This window comes from Mya arenaria, chromosome 17 (genome assembly GCF_026914265.1).
Source record: "Mya arenaria isolate MELC-2E11 chromosome 17, ASM2691426v1".
Classification (NCBI taxonomy): Eukaryota; Metazoa; Mollusca; class Bivalvia; order Myida; family Myidae; genus Mya; species Mya arenaria.
In genome coordinates this window covers 5706808-5732497 of record NC_069138.1, presented here as the reverse complement: position 1 = coordinate 5732497, position 25690 = coordinate 5706808, and the positions used below count along the sequence as shown (strand labels likewise).

The following is a 25690-nucleotide window of genomic DNA, read 5'->3' as shown; positions in this document are numbered from 1 at the left end:
TTTACAATGTGTATGGAAATGAGCTACATTCTTTACAATGTGTACGGAAATGAGCTACGTTCTTTACATTGTCGATGGTAATTAACTGCATTCAGTACATTATTAGAAAGAGTTAATACTTTTCAATACATATACTATACTTGTATAGAAATTAACCGTATTCACGTATATACAATATGATTGTATAGAATTTAACTGCATTCAATACAATTACGTGTGTATATGTATAGAATTTTTTTCAATACAGATATCTATAACAATGAACTCTAAAAGGGGCATGAATAAGCATTAATAAAGTCAGAGTTCAGGGCATTTTTGTACATGTATGTATTATCACTGGCAACATATGTACCATGTTTCATATGAATATCTCGAACGGTTTTTGAGCCATGCAAAAGGATTTTTTTGGCCAGACGCTAAAGCCGAAGTCGACAAGAAGTATATCACTATACCTCTACTGTTTTCTTCGAAAAACAGACGGGCGATATTCAATTACATCGGGCTAAAATCTACAATATTGTATCTATATATTGCAAAATATAAGTTAATGCAAATCATTTTCTTTTATTTTAATGCAATATTATGTTTAATGATCAAATTAAATTAAGCGTACGCTTTGTGTACAGATTAATACTCATTGAGGAAGAAAAAAGCATTTATAAAGGCTCCTATTTTGTAACTGTACTCAAAGCACAGGCTTTTTGTATCAGTCATTGAATGCCTAGTTTAAGCCATCTATAAGTGACCCCACCCCTAATCCGTGTATAGTACACAACTTCTGAGTATCGATCTTAATCGGGAGGCGGACAAATTCTCCCCCCCCCCCACGGACAAAAAAAAACCTCCCGCTCATTTTTGTATGAAAATAATTAAGTAATTTAAATCGATGTGAGTGATAAATACATTAGTTATGCATATTGTTTATATGAATTAGTGAGACTTTGAGATTATCTACTCTAATAGTGTCAACCCTTAATTGCCCTGAGCCAATAAACAAATACACAGGAAATTAGCCCCTACTGTGACACCGGTGCAAATAACAAGGGATGCATAGCAGGGGTTTATCATGCCAAACCTTCCTTAAACTAGGCCCCTGATGGTCAATGAGATAAACATATTATTGCATTAAAATTAAATAAAAATAAAACTCACACACAAAGAATTAATTTCTATAAAAAAACACCTACCAAATTAAACATGACAGCGTCGAATGTTCCATCCGGGAATGGGATCTTTGGTAGCTTTGCCTCAACTATATCTTTAACCCTCCCGGACTCGATGTAGTCGGCTACCTTCGCTCTTGCTTTTTCGAGCATGCCCGGTGATGCGTCAAGCAAAGTCACGTGACCACATCCGTGGTCAAGCAGATCACGAGCGTAGTTACCCGTTCCACAACCGGCATCTAGCACGTGCAATTCCTGCAAAAGGTACAGTTAGGCGTAAGGCGACCATAAATAAATCGCTAGATTTTCATTCCCGCCAATCCCCTCTTTTTTTCGCCCTCCCTTAATTTTATTGATTTAAATAAAAATATTGAACTGGGGTATGTATTTGCGTATAGGTCCGGTACCATCCGGGAACGGCGTTAATTCATACCAGCCGATGTCGACGTCAACATTCACATGTAAAAATGAGTATTGTTACTATGGTATTCGTGGTTCGTCTATAAGCACATGTTTATGGGCCCTAATGCAAAAAGAACGGGCATGACCACATAGTCAACGGTGAAACAGTCATCTAAAAAATGTAAACCCGCGCGCACCCCGCCTATACATCCCCCACACCCGAATTTGAATGAAAGACAAAAAACGGGTGGTCCTTTTGCATAAATAAAATGACACTGTATCGCAAAAAAAAGATAGGTTCCAGAGTAAAAATTGGAAATATCATTGCCTGTCGAACTATGTAAATTGATTGTTAGTAGCCTTAGTTCGTCTTGACCTCAGGGTCATGTATTACTACTCAATTTTGTGAGAAAATGCATTGGTCAACCATATGTTTTTTTGAGATTAAATTGTGTGTCTTCGATAGTTCTGCAGCAGCCAGTTACTCGTTTTTCAATTGGGACTGTTTAAAAATGAACATCCAGGTTAGTGGCTATTTGAAACACATAGTAAAATATCTGTAGTCGTACGCCATGTCATATCATTCCTTCTGATAATATTTATCGGGTCAATTACTTAACCGTGTGACTTCTATTTGTACCCTGCTGAGAGTTTGAGAGCTCTTTCCGTAGAAAAAATAGCGTACTGATAATGTAAAGCTGCACTCTCACGGATTGAATGTTTTGACATTTTTTTCTATATTTTGTCTTGGAACGAGCAAATTTTTGCGAAAATCCATGGAAACCAGTGATATAAGACTGCTGACAAAAAATCAGATCGCAGATTTTTATATATAAGTTCAAAAATTGATGTTTTATGCATTTTTCTTAAACCAAGAGTAACGGTTTAAGCCATAAAACATTGATTTCGAACGGAAATATTAAAATCTATGATTTGATTTTTTTGTCAGCAATCTTATAGCATTGGTTTGCAGATATTTACGCAAAAATTTGCTCCTTCCAAGACAAAAATAAAAACGTTGTTAAAATGGCCAATCTGTGAGGGTGCAGCTTTAAACAAAGTACTTTTATAATAACGCGCTCGTGTTTATTTTTTAAAAGCACGTGCAGTAAGTTTTATATACTCGCTTAATCTAAAATATAAAAATCTGCAATCGTATATTTTGCCAGCAATCTTATATGACTAGTTAACATGCATTTTCGCAAAAATTGGCTCATTCCAAGACAAAAATAAAACAAAAAACGTTCAATCTGTGAGAGTGCAGCTTTAAGGGAAATGAGTATTTGGGATTGAACGAGTGAGGGAGGGTAAATTTAGTTTAATAATACTTTCCGAATACATGGTGGGGGTTGTTATCCCATCAATAAAGACATGTTAACTTTTATGTAGGCAAACTTACACTAAGCTGCTTTTTGCAGTGGAGCTTAATCATCCCCGCAAAAAACATCATTTACCAAGAACAAGTATTCAGAACTCAAATCGGTGGGGGTGAGGGTGGTGAAGGAGTTACATCTTTTATACTGTATGCTAACTATAGTCATGCTGACACTATTAAAGCGAATGTTTGCAGTTCAACTTGATTATCCAATCGGAGCAGCTTGGCCATTTTCCTTCGAAGCAACTTCGGATTTATATAAACGGTTTACAATGCATTTAACTACGTTGCATGTAGATCGCGTAGTAATTTCAAAGAATTCAGTTACAAAATACACCTGACGCTTTGGTTGATACTAATTTATGTAAACCTCGAGTATTACGAAGATCACCCTCGGGTCCGCTTTCTGGGCAGTACTGTGTCCTTTTTGAGAGGCCATGAGACTATTGGGTGAGAGGCGGACGCCTATACCACTAGACCACTCTCACCTGACTCGTTGCAGCTTTGTCATTTTCAGGCAAAAAAATCGCCTGTCTGACATAAAGCAGACGCCGCAATTTAATTTTTACGAACTACATTTACTAATACACAGGCAAACATCCGAAGTTCTTCGTATGGCGGAGATGGCCGAGGTGTTCCGATTGCTGGATCATACCAGCAATAACATCGCTGCACATTTCTTTCCGAGAACATGAATACAGAACTCAAATCTGGATTTTTGAAAATATGCTACAATGTTAACAGGCAGATTACACTGAGTGACTGTTTTGCAGTAGAGCTGTATCATGCCCGTAATGACGTCATTGCCCATTGGTTTCCGAGTACATATATACGGTACAGAAATCTGGGGTGTTCCAAGAAATGCTGAATATCAAATTAGAAAGCTTACAATGAGCGGCTTTTTGCAGTAGAGCTGTATCATCCACGTAATGACGTCGCTGGCTATTGCTATCTGAGTACATCTATACGGTAGTGAAATCTGGGTTGTTAAAGATACGCTACATAGTTTACAGATAGGCAAACTTACACTGAGTGGCTTTTTGCAGTAGAGCTGTATCATGCCCGTAATGACGTCGCTGGCTATCGCTGCCCGCGTACATCTTATACGGTAGTGAAATCTGGGGTGTCAAAGATACGCTACATAGTTTACAGGTAGGCAAACTTACACTGAGCGGCTTTTTGCAGTAGAGTTGTATCATGCCCGCGATGACGTCACTGCCCATTGCTTTTCGCTGGTCATCATAGGTCTTAGAAACACTTTCGTAGTTTTCGTAGGTACTCATCTCTGCAAAATTTAGTGTATTCATAAATGCTTAAGTCAAATTCATTGTCTAGGAATAACATTCCGCTCAAGATATCATCTATTCACAACAGTGTTTTTTTTTATTTCACCGATAAATGTCTATAAACCACCGGCAGGCACACAATACTAGACAGCAAATGGCGACATGTCGAGACGATTAAAAGAGTCTTAAACACCAGCAAAATGCTCTTCTTTGTAATTGCCACACAAATAACATAACAATAAGCAGATTGTTATCGCATGGCCCAATCATCATAAACCTCCTATAATCATACACGATCAAGATACAGCCCGGACAAAGAACATTTCAACCATTGTTCTCCAAACGAGATCTTGACGTTTGGGAAACAGACCTGGGTCTTGAGTGCGACAGCCAACCACATAATGGCGAACCTTCATTACGAGTCTTTATTAAATCCTATAATGCATAGTCAAGATGCAGCCCGGTCAAGGATCTTTTCAACCTTTGTCCTCTAACTAAGCGTGACACTGACCTTTGAGGTACAAACCTGGGTCTCGAGCGCGACACGCCACCTTATCATAGTGAACCTTTTTGACAATACTTTGAAATTTCTATAATACAATACATGGTAAGGATACAACCCGGACAAGGATCATTTAAACCCTTTTCTTTTATGCGTGACATTGACCTTTGAGGTACAGACCTGGGACGTGTACGCGACGCGCAGCCTTATCTTGATGGATATTCATGTCAAGTTTCCAGGAAATCCTAAAGTGTTTGGTTAAAAAGCGGCCCGGACGACGTACAGTAATCATTTTAACATTTGACCGCCAAGCTTGACCTTGACTTTTAAGGTACAGACCTGGATAATTGTGAACCTTCATGCCAAGTTAGTCTTTGATAATCCTCTAATGCATAGTCAAAATACATCCCGGATAAGGTGGAGTCCGGACGGACGGACGGAGGCACGGGCGGACACACACATACCCGGAACCGCTACTGTGACCCCTATGTCTAGCTCACCGCCGACGGTTCGACAAAAATACCATATTTTAACTTATTTTCAAAAAAGTTTTTTTTAACAATATATTGTCAACTATGTAAGCGAGTCCCTTTAAAGCAGTAGTCGTTTCAATGTATACATCATATGTTTTCACATGTTAGCTACTTATAGACTTTTAGCCTGTGACGCTTTAATATCTGCTGTGGTAGATCGGTGTGTACGCGCACGTATCAATGTATTCTTTCATATTGGATTTAGCCTTCATAGTTTTGAAATCGTTATCAAAGTGTGTCAATCACGTTACGAACATAAATGCAAACCAGCGGGGCATGATCGGGCAAATACCAAACGTTGAACCATTCAAGATTGGTTTATACCAATTTATTTTAGCTCGATTGCGACGAAAGCTGAGCTTATAGAGTCTCTCTCGAGTCCGTTTCCTGGGCCAAACCAGTACTGAGTGTCCAAATGAGAAGTCACAAGAAAGTCCCCTGGCGGGGATCGAACCCGTGACCTCTTGGTCGGGAGGCGAACACTCTAATTCTGAGCCACCCCGAATCTTAACCATTCAAGATTGAATGCACATGCCAACCAGGCGCGTAGCTAGGGCCAATTTGGGATTACGCAGATCGATGTTTTGGAGAAGGTGTGGGAGGGGGTCCCTCTTTTGGAGGGGGTCGCCCCCTCCGTTCGTTTTTTTTTAAATTCCATTAAGCAACTGCGTATTTGCGTACACTCAGCTACGCACCTGCCAACAGTATTGCCCTGCCAAGTACTTTATCATGAATACATCTTATCATGCCTTTTGTAGATGTAACATATAGAACATGTTGAGTAATCAATGCATAAACTATCACCCCGTCCCTCGGATCGTTAAAAAAGCTGTCATCTACATCTGCCAACCCCATGTTAGTTTGCCAAAACCATGTCACGTTACTACAAAACAGTTTAACACAAGAACTGAATCCGCACGAACATGTTCAAACCGTAACAGATATCATTTTTAAGAAATATAAGGACATGATAAAACCAAATCAAACTACCATTTTCACATTCAAACGTTAGATAAATTCACTTTCAAGAAGGAAAGATATATATAGGCCATGCATGATTTTTGAAAAATCATTTTCGATCTTTAAAGGATAAATACGATACACGGAAATTATATTTATAGAATTTAATTTTTTTAAATAGAGATTGTATTTAATTATTATGATGGGAAGTAAATGATCTACGGCTACCTAAATGATAAGTACAATTTTTCTCCATATTTTACATACATGTATATAATATTTATCCCTAGTCATGAGTGGTTTTATGTACATGAGTTAATTAATAATTTTATATCATGAATGGTAAATACACACTATTTGTTTCATCACATATACATATACTTCTATAGAACCTGTTTAAATAAAAATCAGTAACATTTTGCATGTAGTAAATAATTATACATGTACCGTACAGTACCTGTCTAATTTGTAACGCACTGCAAGGTCCTAGTTTTGTAAATTTATTACTTTGTACTCCGTATTGTCGTTAGCGGAAATAGTCTTAATCTTTTCATAAAAATCATAACAAGAAAATAATAAACATTATCCAAATTTATAGAAAATATAAGCACTTAAATGGTACATACCTGTTTTCTTAATTATATTCAATTAACGTTCGGAAAGTTGTGACCTTTTGGACTTTAGTCGACCAGGGAATTCCTACTTTCGGTTTATATTCGATTGTCGTGAAATAATATTCATGGACTAAATTGTTATTACTGAGGTAATAAGTATTGAACATATAAATATAGTAATAAATAGTTTTTGATTTCATTAGAATCATTATCAAAGGCATTATTTCATGCAATAAATGAAAATTCAATTGTTTCCTTGTCTAACCTTGACCTCATTTTCACACGCTTTCTGGCCAAAGACAATGGCTGCAGTGAACGGAGGTTTGCGAACAAACGGCTCGGAGAGAGTCCCACGACCGTTTGTGATCGGTGTTGCTGGTGGAACAGCATCGGGAAAGGTTTGTTTTTCAGTTGTTTATGATTATATCGTGAGTTTTGTACTTCCACGTATAAAATAAGTTTTGACGCATTTCGGATACAAATATTTTCGGAGTATATTTAAAAAACAAAGGTCGCATTGAAATTAAAACAGATTCTCAAAGATATGATGAGAAATGAAGCTCTTAATAGTTTGATTATGTCCATGATTACATAATTATTGACTAGGGGGGCATTGAATATTATCACATATTCAGTGGTAAAAAGTATGTACAAAATTTGGCCGGCAAAAAACTAAAACAAACCTCAGAGTAGGGAAAATGTGACAGGTAGGGTTGAACCCATGACCACTGGACTCACATTGCTCTCAGGACTAGCACTGTGCTCTATCAGACTGATCAAACCCAGTGCTCCAGCTAGCCTGTTTTTCAATGGCGCAGCGCCCGTGCCCCTTTTCTGACCGCCCTGCCCTTTTTTTGAGTAGTGCCCTTTTCACAAATGCTCTAATAGCACCAGTTATCCTGTTAGTGCCCTTTTTACTATTGAAATCATTGCAAAAGATTGGCAGCCCTTAATCCGCTGTTATAATTGAGACAAATTACGTAATACTTATGACAATTCAGTGTTCCCGCTAGGTGTCACCATGCCCACATTGACTGCTTAAAATATGCCGCACTGCCCTTTCATCTTCCAATGTGCCTTGTCCAAGTCATATGACAGGTAATTGTGTATATGTGTAGTGAGCAGACGACCTGTGTATTCATAATCGGTCATCTTTTAATCCAATAATTAAGAAGAGCCAAATAGGGAAACATCGGCAGGAGGCGGACCTATTGAATGTCAGCCAATCAGAATATACATTGAGAATTTGTTCATTCAATGATGAAAGTTCGTAAAATGCGATAGAAAATGCGAAGGGATGGTGAAAAAAGTTGTCAAGCACAATTAAATCTTTTAAAATAATTGTTAATTATATTGTACAGACGAGACTCGCCATTTAAACATTGTTGATTTGAAGCAGACGGTCACTGCCGAATTAAACATAACAAAGGTGGCGCTAACACAATCAAATAGGTCACTATTTCAGTAAATGTTTTGAAAGCTTACTTGTAAAATATTCATGATGACAATTTCTTTGTTTCCCACAAATATATGTTGATGCTTTATGTAGCTTTTACCTATCATGTCTACGATCATATCAAAAATCGCCGAAACCGCCATTTTGTCAAAACAAATTTCGGAGTTAATTTATCAATGTTCTATGTTTTATAAGTGATTTTTTTAAGCAAGGGCAGTGATTTTTATTGTCATTTTATTCTAAAACATTAGCATATTAAACATTATTTTACCAAAGACAATTAAATAACAGCCAGGCTGAATGTAACATTCGTACCCAATCCAGATCATACCAAACTAAGTTTCGTCCCCTACATATTTGTTTTTTTGTGTATTTGTTCATTTGATTGCTTCAAATGTTTAACTGTCTTTGTTTTTTTCTTTATTTTACATGTTTTTTTTGAGAAATATGTGACATTGCACCAAAGAAGATTCCAGACAAGTACAATCATACTACCACAGACAAATTTTAATTTTGATATTCAAATACACCCTTCTAAATTTTGAGAAAAAAAACACCATTTTGTTCAAGTCTGGAAATCATGGAAAATGATTTTAATTGAGTACAGTATGAAAACAAAACAAATTATAGGGGGAGACCCCCCCCCCCAAAAAAAACAAAAAAAACCCAACAACTTGTGACAGGGGTGGACCCTCCCCCAATTGCCCTACAAGACTCATGTAGCTTGCCCTTTTCAAAACTCCACCCTGCCCTTTTCAAATCCTGGCTGGAGCACTGAAACCAGTCCGCTGGTTGATACGGCCCACTTGTCCACCTAAATGGCCGTCCATGAGTCTTTTGACGATTTTTTTTACTATGGCAGACTCGAGATAAGAAATGTCAAAATAATAAAAAAAGGTATCCTGATCGCTCATTATTGTTGGTAACGGCCACACACTACATTCCTGCCCCTATTAACTATGAGGCTGATCAAAGCACTCTTTCCTTTTTCTTCTGTCATTCCTGAAGTAACCCTGGGAGGCAAAGTGCCCTTAATGTGGGGCCAAACCGGGAATGTCTGAAAAAACGCACTTGGCCACCAGTGCTCTAACTGATAAGAGCTAACAGCTGGTTCTTTCCCACACACAATACAACAGTGAACACTAAAAGATAGGTTAAATACCAATGAAATGTCAACTACGATATTTGTTGGTTATATTGAATTTTTAAGATGTTTCATTTTAAGTGTAATTAACCAACCCAAGCTTCCTTTTGACCAATAAGAAAAAGTTTGGTTATAGGTCATTTAATTAAATATGATATAAAATCATATTAATTTCTGATATCATTCGCTAGATTGAATCTTTTACTTGAACCAAATATGTCAAAAGTGAAATTTGTACACTTTTTTAAATACTTGTACCATGTGCTTGTAAGTCAATCTGTCCACTTTGGCTATTAGAGTTTATATATTCAGAAATAATTTGTCTAGAAATTTTCATAACACTCTCAAGGTTTGATATTAGGCAGTGGCTGCAGTGCTGGGCCCGGCTCTCTAGATCCCAGGTTAGAGTGCCAAACTGCCGGCTCTCTAGATCCCAGGTTAGAGTGCCAAACTGCCGGCTCTCTAGATCCCAGGTTAGAGTGCCAAACTGCCGGCTCTCTAGATCTGGCCTGAGGTCTAGAGAGCTGTGTGTTCTTTAAATGTCTTAAAACATTTATAGCTCTTTTTTTCTAATGAAATAATGTATAACTTTTTACCCAGTCAACAGTATGTGAGAGGATTATGAAGGAGCTGGGTCAGGCGGAAGTTGACAGTCGACAAAGACAGGTCGTCATCATTAGCCAAGACTCATTCTATAAAATTCTCAATGACCGCGAGAGGGAGCTTGCTTCAAAAGGACAATTCAACTTTGATCATCCAGGTAAGTTTTTAATTTTGTGGCTTATGGTTTTATTTCTTTTAAAACTACCTACCTTGAGGTTTGCTTTGTTTTAAAACTTGTGGTTTTTATTTTATTTCATTGAAACCCATCATTATGCCCCCACAAAGTGGCGGCATATAGGGTTGCCCTTGTCCGTACGTACGTACGTACGTACGTACGTACGTACGTACGTACGTACGTCCCGAAGATTGTTTCCGATCTAATTCTTGAAAACCGTTTGTCCAATCCTCACCAAACTTTAAACACATGTTTGTGACCATAATATCTTGATCAAGTTCGATAGTCATGGAAATCGCTTTAGTCATTTAGGAGTTACGGCCCTTTTTTGCCAAAAATTCCCGAAGATTGTTTCCGATCTAATTCTTGAAAACCGTTTGTCCAATCCTCACCAAACTTTAAACACATGTTTGTGACCATAATATCTTGATCAAGTTCGATAGTCATGGAAATCGCTTTAGTCATTTAGGAGTTACGGCCCTTTTTTGCCAAAAATACTTCAAAAATATATGTTTCCAATCTAATTCTTGAAAAGTATGTGTCCAATCCTCACCAAACTTTACATACATGATTGTGACCATAATATCTTGATCAAGTTCGATAGCCATGGAAATCGCTTTTGTCATTTAGGAGTTACGGCCCTTTATTTGCAAAAAAAGACTTGAAAAATACGTCCCGAAGATTGTTTCCGATCTAATTCTTGAAAACTGTTTGTCCAATCCTCACCAAACTTTTAACACATGTTTGTGACCATAATATCTTGATCAAGTTCGATAGCCATGGAAATCGCTTTAATCATTTAGGAGTTAGGGCCCTCAGATTATCCTGAATAATCATTATGGCTTATTTTCTGTGACAAAAAATCGAAGTGGGGGCATCCGTGTCCTATGGACACATTTCTAGTTTATTGGTAAACTCTTATAATGCATGTGTGTTGAAGCTTGAATAATCTGACTCACAGTAGACTCATAATGTTTGTTTCCTTAGCCTCTAAATAGGGTTTATTTTTGAATTTTCATCTACTGGGCTTGTCCCTGTTCTTTTCATTGTATTTAAGAAATATAACACCACTGAGGGTCATATGACATTATAAGGACCGGCCAGTCAGCACCCGAAGGTAACGCCGAGGTCCATTCACCTTCCCGGGGCTGACTGCCTGGTCCTTATAATGTCATATGGCCCGAAGTGGTGTGTTATATTTCTTATGTTATATTGAACAACTTTTTACCATTTATTAATTTTAAAGCGCCTTTCATGTGTTTTATTGAACACATCTTATAATGTTTACTTGCGAAATAAAAAAAAGTTGTGAAAATTGCAAGCCGCACTCACCAGTTTTATAACGTCAGCGGTCCATTTTATATGACGTAAGCGGTCCATATTATGTTTTGGCGAGGTCTGGACTGGCCAAAAACATGATATGGACCACTGACATCATAAAAACTGGATTTTTATTAAAAAGCATTGATATACGGACCGATAAACTTTATATACACAAAGAAGGGACACATTTATATAAGGTATTATATTATATATTGTATTACTTTTTTGGTGGTTAATTTAGCATGACAAAAACAGAAAACAAAAGTTCAGCCTTAAAGAAGCACTCTCACAGATTGAACGTTTTGACAACTTTTTTATTTTTGTCTTGGAACGAGCCAATTTTTGCAAAAATCCATGGAAATCAGTTATATAAGACTGCTGACAAAAAATAAGATCGCAGGATTTTATATTTAAGTTCAAAAATTGATGTTTTATGCATTTTTCTTAAACCGTTAGTAACGGTTTAAGCCATAACACATTAATTTTCGAAAATATGGAAATATAAAAGTCAGCGATCTGATCTTTTGTCAGCAATCTTATATCATTGGTTTGCAGATATTTACGCAAAATTTCTCTTTCCAAGACAAAGAATAAAAGGTTGTAAAAATGGTAAATCTGTGAGAGTGCAGCTTTAAACTGCAATAGATACATGTGTCGTTAGCAATGTTATACATCAGTAAGTAGGATTCAATGCATTATAAACTAAAATATCAATTTTATGAAAGTTTTTGACAATTTTCTTTTTTTCTTACAATTGTATCATCTGGTGTCTAGTCCCTTTAAAATATGTATAATAATTATCATGTGACAATGAAATGTTTTTTTCAGAGGCATATGATTTCAACTTCATGATGGAGACCATGCAGAAAGTGGTCAGTGGGAAAACAGTGGATATTCCACAGTACGATTACATCACCAACTCCAGGTAAGATTTAACGCCGATTGTTCAGAATTTTGCTTAAGTAAACAACGCTGTTAACAGCATCCTTTTCGTTGTTAACTTTTAAAGGTGATGATGTATTTAAGTAAAACAAGCATTGCAGATGTCTCAAAATTTGTGTAAATACTGCATATTACATTAGTGTCCATGAAACTTTCAAAGTATTAAAGATTTGAAAGTTAACAACGACCTGTCACCAAGTGAACGACGTTGTTAACTTTAACAAAGTTCTGAGCAATGTCGTGTTATTCATTTAGATGAGACATTATAAAAGTGATCGGTAGCAGGGGTTGATCTGTGATTTTGTGGATGAGGTTGCAAAGTTGGGATTTGGGATGGAATCCTGACTTCCTGGCTCCATATGTTGTAGGAATACTTTAAATGTTTTCTCGCACCTTTTTGTGAATTGTGATAATAGCAACAAAATGCCAAAAATTGTGAATTAATGATAGTGTATTTTAAAGATGCACTCTTACTCCAAGATAAGATTTACCACAATTAATAATTATATTGTTTTAATATTCCACAAAGGATGAATAAATGTCAAAACAATGATTCTTAAGAACGATACCAAGTTAAATTTGAAAGAAATGAGCATAAAACACGGTATGTCTACCTTATGAGACTATAGTAGACCACAGTAAATCTTTTAGCATTCACCAATTGATCATTTAATATTTTTTCGCTTTCTGCTTTTAAATACACAATTACTATCATGTTATCAGTAATTAATATTTTCCACAAATGTATTATTTGGGAAGTAGAAGTTTAAGGTTTATTACTTTAAATGTATGTTTGTTATACATGTGTATGTGTTGATTTTAAATAAGAGTGTCACTTTAAACAAGGAAAAAAAGCAAAGGCACTTTAACACGTATACAGAATTTTAAGAGATAAAGAATGCATTTAAACTGTAGAAGTTGACTTGTTAAGAGTTGAGAACATGACAAAGAAATTAAATTGTGAATTTTGAGTCCATTTTTTTCTGAAAAAAGAATTCTTTTTGGGATTTTGAATAGGGCTGAATTTTTTTCCCCATTTTAAGTCAAAAAAGAAACACTGACCTCAATCAATTTTAGCAAATTTTCATCTAAAGGAAAATATCCCTGTTGTTTCAGGGAATAAGGACAGTTTCTTGACTTAACAGTAATTCACTCATCACTGTTAGAAATATTTGAGAACCGCCCTGATAATTGATTTAAATAAGATATTCATGCACAAATGGATATAGAAACAAAATAATATCAGAGATATTTGCCTTTAAAGCTGCACTGTCACAAAATGACAGTTTTGCCCTTTTTATATTTTTTCAGAATCAGCTCATTTGGGCATCAGTGCCTTCAGTTCAGTCATATGAGATAATTCACAATAGAACAGATCTCATTTATTTGGTAAACTGTGGAAATTTTCATCTTTCCAATGGCATTTACCAAAAAATCTTTTAAAGCTTACATCTAAATAAGAAAATTGAAGAATAATGAACCAGGATTTAAGAACAACAGTGTGTTACTGAAAAGGGACAGAGTGTTGAGGGTTAAAAGGGCATGTTGTATCGAGCTATGAAGAACTTGAACATTATAAATTGGACAGAAAATGTTTGGCTTGTGTTAAAAGTAATATTTGACTTTCACTGCCAAATATCTAAATTTTGAATAAATTTATAATCTTATTATAAGGGTCAGTCAAAACAAAAATACATATTTACAGTCTAAAGCATTTAATTCTATGAAGGCCTATTCAGTACACTATGTCTGAGGGTAGAAGAGTGCTACCAAAAAGGGACAGGGTGCAGTACCCTTCCATAAATCTCTAGCTAAAAGCCTAGATGAATGAAATTAAACCCTGAATTCCCCTTATCATATAAATATTCCATGAACTTTTACTTCATTCTGTTTCTTGCAGCAAAGCCTTAAGGTCACCCAAATATTATTCTAAAATAAATTCATCTGTATAGATCTATACACAAAAAAGTCATGATCCTTGAAATGTCAATGTTGCATTAAATTTAAAAGTCAAATTTAATAAAAAAAACTTTCCACAACATGATACAGCAGACAAATCTCATGTACACTGGTCCATCCCCTGCCCCCCACTCTCTCTTCCCTCCCCCCACACACCCCACTTTCACCCTGTTGTGTGATTCCTGCTATATTAGAAAGTTTTTTGGCATGGCATTCATGTTTTTGTAAGAAGCGTATACATGATAAATATCATTAGGGTTTTAGCTAGAGGGTTTAATGGGCGGATGCTGCACCCTATCCTTTTTTGGAAGCACCCTTCTGCCCTTATGGTGACCAAGCTGTGCACTCCCCTGCCTTTAAAAAAATTAAATGATTAAAATAATCAAATATTTCTTTTGTTTTGTTTAAAGCTTCAAAAAGTTATGAATTCAAACAAACTTTTCATCTCATTAAGAGATCAGTATGCAATATTAACTGTCATGATTTTACTGCAATAGATATTTACACCCCAAGGATTGATAGCCTTTTCGGGTCTTTTGAAAGGGAAAAGAAACTATCATTTTAATAATTTCCTCATTTCCAGGAGACGGACAATCTTTGTCTTTAAACTGAATTTTTTTTTCCCAGTTTTAGATGTAAAGCGATGATAATTTTTCTTAATTTGGCATACTTTGCGAAGAAAATTTTCCCAGATTGTCTGTTTTTTTCCCCAAAAAATGGATAGAAAAAAGACTGGTAACACAAGCTTGATTTTTCACTACAGAATCTGCAAATCATGCTGTATATCATGCTGATTTGGTATTAAAGGAAGAAAAGCTCATGTTCTACTAGCTAAAATGAGGGTCAAGTGCATTTCTTAAAGCAGAATATTGCACTCTCCCGGATTTGATGTTTTGACTTTTGTTTATTTATTTATCTTGGAATGAGCCAGTTTATGCATAAATATCTAACAACCAGTGATATACGACTGCTGACAAAACATCAGGTCACAGATTTTTTATATTTCCATTTGAAAATTAATGTTTTATGGTTAAAATGCTTTAAGAAAAAGGAATAAAACAATAATGTTTGAAGATAAATATAACAGTCCTATATCACTGATTCCATGCTTTTTTTTGCAAAAATTGGCTCGTTTGAAAACAAAAAGTTTGAACTTTGTCATAATGTTCAATCTGTGAGAGTGCAGCTTTAAAGCATTAGAAAATCTTATCCATGAATTATCTTTCTTTTCCTTTGCAGGAGGAGTGGTAACCATGCTGTTTATCCCGCAGATGTGGTTTTGTTTGAGGGAATTCTCGTATTCTACTTCCCGGAACTCCGGAACATGTTCCATATGAAGCTATTCGTGGACACTGATCCAGACACTCGCCTGAGCAGAAGAGGTAAAGGTTTCCAGCAAAACAAAGTAGCATGCTTTGAAGCTGCACTCTCAAAGATTTGCCGTTTTTACAACTTTTTTGTCTTGGAATGAGCAAATTTTTGCGTACATATCTCCAAACCAGTGATAAAAGACTGCTGACCAAATAATTAGATAGCAGATTTTCATATTTCATATTAACGATATTTTGACTTTTTATGCCCCCACAAAGTGGCGGCATATAGGGTTGCCCTTGTCCGTACGTACGTCTGTCTGTCTGTACGTACGTACGTCCCGAAGATTGTTTCCGATCTAATTCTTGAAAACCGTTTGTCCAATCCTCACCAAACTTTAAACACATGTTTGTGACCATAATATCTTGATCAAGTTCCTTAGCCATGGAAATCGCTTTTGTCATTTAGGAGTTACGGCCCTTTATTTGCAAAAAAAGACTTGAAAAATACGTCCCGAAGATTGTTTCCGATCTAATTCTTGAAAACTGTTTGTCCAATCCTCACCAAACTTTAAACACATGTTTGTGACCATAATATCTTGATCAAGTTCGATAGTCATGGAAATCGCTTTAGTCATTTAGGAGTTACGGGCCTTTTTTGCCAAAAATACTTCAAAAATATATGTTTCCAATCTAATTCTTGAAAAGTATGTGTCCAATCCTCACCAAACTTTACATACATGATTGTGACCATAATATCTTGTTTTCAATTGAAGATCACGTAGCTAATAATTGAAAATATAATTGTAATTATGTTTTACTGCTTAAGAATAAACAAGAGTAAATAAAGTATTTCAGATAACAAAGTGATTTATCATAAGATAAGTGTGATACTTAACTTAAAGAGTATGACTTAAGTTGGGAAATGGTTTAAGATGTTTTATGAGTTCAGCTGCAGTCAAACCTCAATCTCATCTCATTTTACCACATAACATTAGAAGTTTTTAAAACTTGGTAACACTTTTTAAACGCACATTCTCTCAAAGAACATGTTGATTTAAAACTTAAGTCAAGGTTCCAAAGATAAAATTATTAAATATTCTTCGGCAAAAAAAAGTCATGGACACAACTCAATGTTTTTAGCATTTACTGAAGTGTAATTTTGCTCTAGAATTAGTTTCCTTAGAAATATTGTCAAAATATTTTTTATCATCACGTTACATGAGAAAACATGTTTTATGAGGTAAAAAATACAAGATTTTATATCATACCATGCTTTTAGGTTTTATAATTATTTGAGATTTAGATTTCACTTGAGAAACTTTGTGATATGGTACCTGACTAAAAATTACTTATATATAAGGTAACACTTACAACATTTGTTCAACTGGGTATTGAATGATATTATACTGTTGCTTTAGGCCAAACATTTTTAGCAATGGGGTGGAGTGTGTGACTGCGGTGCGAAGAGTCATGGGTTCAATCCACCTTAGATGCACAAAACATAATTCTGTAGTTTGTCATATTTGAAAAAATGATCATGTGCTTTGTGTTTTTTAGTGTTACGTGATACGAAGGAACGAGGACGAGACTTGGACCAGATACTAACCCAGTACACGACACTCGTAAAACCTGCATTTGAGGAGTTCTGCTTACCGGTATGTGTTCTCACGTTTGGACCTATTTGTTAAGCTTAGACTGTGACAAAAGCTGGTAGCTTAAAGTATCATGCTCGAATCTGTTTCCTGCATAGAGACTAGTACTGGAACAGTTTTGAAGGTTATTATTACTCTTATCCTTAGACACGCCTCATTGATTCCATTCTGTCTATTAGCCGGTTATTTTTTTACTCCAAAATACTTTGATTCAAATCTTAAACCGCAGTGAAATCTAAGTTGGTTATTTAATACAGCCCATGCAGTTGTCCTTTTGGAGAGCGGCTGAGAAAGTTCCCCTAGTGGGGATCAAACCAACAACCTCTTTGTTGATAGATGGACACCTTATCCCTTAGATACCACACACCCTCAAGGTGTTCTTTAAGATCATCTTGTGTAAAATGTCATTGTGCGATGTTTCTTTAATGCCCCCAATGCTGTAAAAGTGGTTGTGATGAAGATTTGCTTAGAAAATTCTTATTTCCTTATAAAAAAGCAGTGATGAACAGCAGTAATCATGATATAATTAGTATGATGAGTTGTTTGTCTTCAGCTTGGAATACATAGTTTGTCTTCAGCTAAGATTTCTTCGTTAATTTTTTCAGCTTAGATTACATAGTAGAGGCAGCAATAAAATACTATGTTAATCATGTAAAATTATGTATTATTGGCTCATACTAGCTCTTATTGATAATTCTAGGCTTTGTTTAAGGAAATACTGTATTTGCTGATATTGGGACAATCCGGTGTCTAGTCCCTTTAAGCTGTTGAAAGTTTTCATTGTCAGCATGGCTCAAAATAGTTACCTCACCCATAACCTTCATGATTGAAATTATACAACTCCAATTATGTGGTTTTGTAAATATTTCAAAACTTCAGTAGTATGTGCCGTAACTATTACTTTTAAAGCTACACTTTCACAGATTGACATGTTTATTTGTGTGTGTTGTTTTTATACCCCCCAAAACAAAGTTTGGGGGGGTATACTGGAATCGGGTTGTCCGTCCGTCTGTCCGTCCGTTTTTTTTTTGTCCGGGATTCATCTTTGTCGTTATTGAACAAATCTTTTTCAAACTTTCAAATATTAATGACCATGATGTAAACCTGTGCCTCCGTGGATTTGGTCAGAGTCGCATGATCCTGAGTGGAGTTGTGGCCCCTTAATGAGTTAAATTGGGCAAAATTAGCTTTGTCCAGGATTCTTCTTTGAAGCTATTGAGCAAATCTTTTTCAAACTTTCAAATATTAATGGCCATGATGTAAACCTTTGCCTCCATGAATTTGGTGCGAGTCACATGATCCTGAGTGGAGTTGTGGCCCCTTAATGAGTTAAATTGGGTAAAATTAGTTTTGTTCGTCCTACTCCTTCGTCATTTTTGAATGAATCTTTTTCAAACTTTTAGCCATGGTGAGAACATTTGCCCCTGTGATTGTGGTTGGAATCACATGATCATGTCTCCAATTATGGCCCCTGAATAAGTTAAAATAGGCAAAAATTATACAGCTTTGTCTAGTTGTTACTAAAAATAGAAAAACGGTTTCCGGACGATAACTCATGAAAGGCTAGACAGATTTGAACAATTTTTGGTACACAGGTGTAACATCAGAAGATACAGGTCAAGTTCGATATTGGGGCTGGTGGGGCCAAGGTCAAGGTCATTGTTACTAAAAATAGAAAAACAGTTTTCGGACAATAACTCATGAAAGGCTAGACAGATTTGAACAATTTTTGGTACACAGGTGTAACATCAGAAGATACAGTTTGGTACACAGGTGTAACATCAGAAGATATAGGTCAAGTTCGATATTGGGGCTGGTGGGGCCAAGGTCAAGGTCACTGTTACTAAAAATAGAAAAACGGTTTCCGGACGATAACTCATGAAAGGCCTGACAGATTTGAACAATTTTTGGTACACAGGTGTAACATCAGAAGATACAGGTCAAGTTCGATATTGGGGCTGGTGGGGCCAAAGTCAAGGTCACTGTTACTAAAAATAGAAAAAACGGTTTCCGGATGATAAATCATGAAAGGCTTACAGATTTGAACAATTTTTGGTACACAGGTGTAACATTAGAAGATACAGGTCAAGTTTGATATTGGGGCTGGTGGGGCCAAGGTCAAGGTCACGGTTACTAAAAATAGAAAAAACGGTTTCCGGACGATAACTCATGAAAGGCTAGACAGATTTGAACAATTTTTGGTACACAGGTGTAACATCAGAAGATACAGGTCAAGTTTGATATTGGGGCTGCTGGGGCCAAGGTCAAGGTCACTGTTACTAAAAATAGAAAAACGGTTTCCGGACGATAACTCATGAAAGGCTAGTTTTTCTTGTCAGCAGTGTAACTTCTAAATTACTCAACATATTTAAATAAAACAGTACATGCATGATAAAAGAAGATGCAGTTTGCAGTAACCTTGGAGTTATGGCCTCTTTTCAAAGGAATGGTTTGCCATTCCTGTGTCCAGGCGGCATTTGGGGGTATTCGTCACTACTGTGACAGCTCTAGTTATATTTGACTCAGCTGATTTTGCATCAATGCCTTTAGGGTTGCATACCTTTCTGGACGAAACAGTCTGATACCAATACCAACGAAACAACTTGGTTTTATGCCTTCAATCCAGTGATATAAGATAACGCACAATATAACAGATCTCAAATGTCTGCAAAAAAGATTGAAAAAATCAGGGTTAATTAGTTACACTTTTGGCCATAAGTCATAAATTTGTGAACAGAAATATGATAAACTAGGATCTGATATTTTGTAAGCAGTCTTATATCACTATTTTCCAGACAGCTGCGCTTTACCTCATTCCAAGACAAAAATAAAATAAAAAGTTGTCAAAATTGTCAATCTGTAAAAGTGCAGCTTCAAAAAGCCATAGCACATTAGAAACTTTCATTAGAAACCGGTCCAGACCGGCAAATTGCCGGTTTTTAGAAGCCCTGTTAGAAATTAATTACCTGGACTCTCATTTCAGACAAAAAAGTATGCGGACGTGATCATTCCCCGGGGAGCAGACAACATAGTCGCCATTGACCTGATTGTTCAGCATATACAAGAACTTCTTAGACCGACATCTCGTGATACTACCCGAAGGTTACGGCACAACTCAGATTCATATGTCGGCAGACCTCATTAGACAGAGGATGAACGAGGCTGACATCTCGCGATACTCATAGGCCAACGGTTACAGCATAATTCAGACTCTTAAAAATGCGTTGGCAGACCTCATTAAGATAAAAAAGGAGGACAATTTATGGAACATGTTGCGGTATACAATCATGATATAGATTTCATTGTGCTTAGTGCGCTAAATAACTTTTAAGGTATTTTACCACAATAACAAACTTAAAATGTTGATGCCTAATAGAGTGCTTAATTACGTGATATTAAAATTAAAAGAAAAAGTAGGAAAATAAGTTTAGTATGAACTGATTGGGGTCAATTTTCAAATAACCTCATAATGCAGTAGGGGTACGTATAGGCTCATTATCTTTTTCCTACTGATAATAAATCTTGTTTGAATGGACATAAACATATTGTTCATGGAGAGTATAACCAAAGAACCCCCATGTAGGGAGGTTCTGGAAATTTGATATGGTCTATCTATCTACGTTTGACTGAATTTCTGTATATGTAAATCTTCTTATGTTTGAAATGAGATTTAATTTTATAGCTTTCAAATTACAATAATTATTTATTACATTATCACAGTTGGCATCAAAATTTCCATTTAACATCTTGATGGCTAATTTGACAATAAAATAAGTAACTTCATTTTGAGTGAAATACCTTACTTACATCGTGATGGCTAATTTGACCATACAATAACAATTAAAATCATTATAGGTGAAATACCTTACTTACATCTTGATGGCTAATTTGACCATACATTAACTAGTTTCATTATGAGTGAAATACCTTACTTACATCTTGATGGCTAATTTGACCATACAATAACAATTAAATTCATTAAAGGTGAATGACCTTACTTACATCTTGATGGCTAATTTGACCATACAATAACAATTAAATTCATTATAGGTGAATGACCTTACTTACATCTTGATGGCTAATTTGACCATACAATAACAATTAAAATCATTATAGGTGAAATACCTTACTTACATCTTGATGGCTAATTTGACCATACAATAACAATTAAAATCATTATAGGTGAAATACCTTACTTACATCGTGATGGCTAATTTGACCATACAATAACAATTAAATTCATTATAGGTGAATGACCTTACTTACATCTTGATGGCTAATTTGACCATACAATAACAATTAAATTTATTATAGGTGAATGACCTTATTTACATCTTGATGGCTGATTTGACCATACAATAACAATTAAATTCATTATAGGTGAAAGACCTTACTTACATCTTGATGGCTAATTTGACCATACATTAACTAGTTTCATTATGAGTGAAATACCTTACTTACATCTTGATGGCTAATTTGACCATACAATAACAATTAAATTCATTATAGGTGAATGACCTTACTTACATCTTGATGGCTAATTTGACCATACAATAACAATTAAATTTATTATAGGTGAATGACCTTACTTACATCTTGATGGCTGATTTGACCATACAATAACAATTAAATTCATTATAGGTGAAAGACCTTACTTACATCTTGATGGCTAATTTGACCATACAATAACTAATTTCATTATGGTTGAAAGACCTTACTTACATCTTGATGGGTAATTTGACCATACATTAACTAATTTCATTATGGTTGAAAGACCTTACTTACATCTTGATGGCTAATTTGACCATACAATAACTAATTTCATTATGGTTGAAAGACCTTACTTACATCTTGATGGCTAATTTGACCATACAATAACTAATTTCATTATGGTTGAAAGACCTTACTTACATCTTGATGGGTAATTTGACCATACATTAACTAATTTCATTATGAGTGAAATACCTTACTTACATCTTGATGGCTAATTTGACCATACACTAACTAATTTCATTATGGTTGAAAGACCTTACTTACATCTTGATGGCTAATTTGACCATACATTAACTAATTTCATTATGAGTGAAATACCTTACTTACATCTTGATGGGTAATTTGACCATACAATAACTAATTTCATTATGAGTGAAATACCTTACTTACATCTTGATGGCTAATTTGACCATACATTAACTAATTTCATTATGGTTGAAATACCTTTCTTACATCTTGATGGCTAATTTGACCATACATTAACTAATTTCATTATGAGTGAAATACCTTACTTACATCTTGATGGCTAATTTGACCATACATTAACTAATTTCATTATGAGTGAAATACCTTACTTACATCTTGTTTGATAATTTGACCATACATTAACTAATTTCATTATGAGTGAAATACCTTACTTACATCTTGATGGCTAATTTGACAATACAATAACTAGCTTTATTATGGGTGAAATACCTTGAAAGAAAATAGCACTAGCATAAACAAGAATAAACAGCCAAATGACAGAACTAAGACTTTCATATTGTGTGTAATTTGTATTCAGAGTGATTCCTGTGTGAAGTTTTTACATCAACAATGGAGCGATTGTCATACTTCTATTTGTGAAACCTTTGACTTTTTTTTTTGGAAATTGGTTTTAACCACTGTTACCTACAGTGTAAATAGTCCGTATCACTTGTTGTAAATAAGTATTTTAACCGCTTGACCTTCATTCTTAGGCCTAAAAAATAAATATATTTGGTTCGGGTTACCCGACCCTACCTATGATTTTTTGATTGTTTTAAGTCTGTTTTTTAATATGTAGTTTTAAACTTTTAAAGCTTCTGTCAGAATATTACTTTAACACCATTCTAAGAAGATGAAAATTACGTTCTTATATTTTGGGCCCCCCAAAAAGTAATAAAAACCTACCTACTCTACCCTACCCTACCTGTTTTTGAAAAGAAGGTAACCCTAACCAAACTATTTTGTTTTGGCCTTTGTTTTCTGTTGTATGAGTTACCTATTATAATTATGGTATGTTTATTTTGTGATCATTGTAGATATTGGATGTATTTGATATCATTTCCATAGGCCTTTGATCTCTGTTCATTGAATTAATGACTATATAAATATTGTGTTTTAGTTCAAAAATATATTTTTTTGTTTTTTAAGCTTATACATAAATTTGTGTTTTAGTGTAACAATTTAAATTTGTTTTGGTTTAATATTTCAAAACATATAATTTGTGTTTTAATTAAACACATAAACTTTGCTTTTAATTTGAACATAACAAATTTGTGTTCAAAATTGACACGTTATTTTTTTGTTGAATTTTAAAGGAGTTAGACACCAGATGATACAATTGCAAGAAAAAAAGAAAATTGTCAAAAACTTACATTTAATTGATTGATGTATCATATTGCTTATGACACATGTAACTTTCCCATTTTTTGCATATTTTTCAAATGCGAAATTTACTGGGTTTGTCTACCATGTAAATCTTTATTAGTATATGTATTTGTACTGGGAAACCAGTATACGCTATTTTTAACGGGTAAACTCAGCTGTGACAGAGAAAAAATATTAATTAAATCATGTAAAATAATGTATTTTAGGCCTCATACTAGCTCAGATTGATAATTCGAGTCTTGTTTTGTGGAAATACTGTATTTGTCGATTTTGTGACTATCTGGTGTCCAGCCCCTTTAACACTTTTGTGTTTTAGTTTAACAATATCAATTTCGTGTTATAGTTGAACACATTCATTTTGTGTTTTACATAAACACATTAATTCTGTGTTTTAATTAACACATTCATTTTTTGACATTTTACACATTAGATTTTTCTTTGAAGTTGAAGACATAACATTGTGTTTAAGTTTATCGCATTGATTTTGTGATTTTTTTAGAATCATTGCAATTGTTTTCTTATTTAGTCATAAATGTTTTTATAAAAGGTTTAAAAACTGTTTTGAAGGACAGGTGAACCGGTTGTCTGTTATCAAGTGACTGTTTTGTAACATTGAATTCGACTTTCTAAAATGTTAAATTTACCAAAGTGACATCACAAGGTTTATATTTTTGTTTTTTGTTTATGAAATTCTGTTAATGCTTTAAACTAAACCAACGTTAGAAAAATTGGAAATAGAATATTTCACCTATGAAAAATTATGGAATATCTAACATCATACCTCTATCTACAGGTATATACAACGATATTGTAGATACCCAATCATGCATGTATATAATTAAAAGCTTGACCAATAGTATTTCTGATCTACTCCAATGATCTTTAAATTGGATCAAGTAAATGGTTTGAAAGTGTTTTATTATGTTTAAAAATTATTGATTTTAATCTTAAACTTGCAGCACATGTGATATGGCTGTCATGGTTGAGTGCACATCAAATATGACACGCCAGAGGTGTTCATTCAAAGATGTTGGGTAGAGTGATTTTTGCTGTCCAAGTTGTATAAGCATAATCAACCGTAAAACTGCCAGTTACATTTTGCACATGATGTGTTTGAAACACCTGATTTTCTTACAATGTTTGAAATGTACTTAAAATGTTGAATTTATTTTATGATATTTTCAAAGTTATTAAGCTTTAGATATTTTGTTTAGCCTAATATTGATGTATAGTATTTTCTTTTATTCAAAACAATGAAAGAGCACTAGCGAATCCAAGTTTGGGGAAAGGCGCACCCGGCGCGCGCCTCCCATTAGATTATCCAAGTTTACTTTTTAGTTCGATAACGGAGAACAAAAGTAATAAAATGTTTCAAACACATTGGGGAGTACACCCAAACCCCTCTGCCAACACATTATACCAAATAAATTTTGGTTCTGAGAGAGGGCTCAAGTATAAAATGTTACGCCCCTAAGTCACGCCCCCACGAACTTCAAATTCTTGCTCCGCCTCTGAACAGGATGCCAAACATGAAATTAATTAGTCATGGCCGTTGCTGTTTGAATTCTTAGAACGTAGGGATTAGTTTTTATGCCCGTTTAAATGTTTTTTACACTCTAAGTTTTAAATACTTTAATTCAACATAACGTTTGTTGAAGCAAATGCAATATTTTCTTAGAAACTCTTTTGTAGATCTTTTTCATTTGGCAGCTGGTAGATTATGCTTTGGGATACTGTTCTATGTATGTGGTCTTGTTATTGTATGTTGTATCTATTACATTTTAATAAACACATGTGCATTGTTGACATGAATTTTGTTTTGTCATGTGTTTTTTTTTCATTAATGTCCTCGTTTAAGTAAAGGTCTGCCTTGTTTATCCCCA

General features: G+C 34.9%; 2 protein-coding genes across 4 annotated transcripts in view; one reads left to right on the top strand and one right to left on the bottom strand.

The window, feature by feature from the left end:
• Positions 1–7058, bottom strand: part of LOC128223165 (demethylmenaquinone methyltransferase-like) — a 15888-nt gene extending 8830 nt beyond the window's left edge. The window contains exons 1-3 of one of the 3 annotated variants that reach the window (XM_052932458.1): positions 6848–7058; positions 4107–4225; positions 1188–1418 (exon numbers count right to left, since the gene is read on the bottom strand). In XM_052932458.1, the coding sequence (XP_052788418.1) occupies positions 1188–1418; positions 4107–4223 (348 nt within the window). In that variant the 5' untranslated portion in view covers positions 4224–4225; positions 6848–7058. Of the gene's footprint in view, positions 1–1187; positions 1419–4106; positions 4226–6678; positions 6736–6847 lie in introns of those variants that run through there. The other 2 variants (XM_052932460.1, XM_052932459.1) reach the window with 2 other exon arrangements.
• Positions 6254–25619, top strand: LOC128223166 (uridine-cytidine kinase 2-like). The gene is made up of 7 exons (XM_052932461.1): positions 6254–6456; positions 7120–7233; positions 10036–10195; positions 12365–12461; positions 15677–15819; positions 17308–17405; positions 20386–25619. Exons 1-7 carry the CDS (start codon positions 6454–6456, stop codon positions 20545–20547), a joined length of 777 nt encoding a protein of 258 aa, XP_052788421.1. The 5' UTR covers positions 6254–6453; the 3' UTR covers positions 20548–25619.
• Positions 25620–25690: the final 71 nt, after the last annotated feature.

Bases quoted from the DNA above. Each gene is read 5' to 3' on its own strand.
- LOC128223166 (XM_052932461.1), top strand. The intron at 12,462-15,676 runs GTAAGATTTAAC...TTTCCTTTGCAG, and splicing joins GATTACATCACCAACTCCAG to GAGGAGTGGTAACCATGCTG. The intron at 17,406-20,385 runs GTATGTGTTCTC...CTCTCATTTCAG, and splicing joins TTGAGGAGTTCTGCTTACCG to ACAAAAAAGTATGCGGACGT.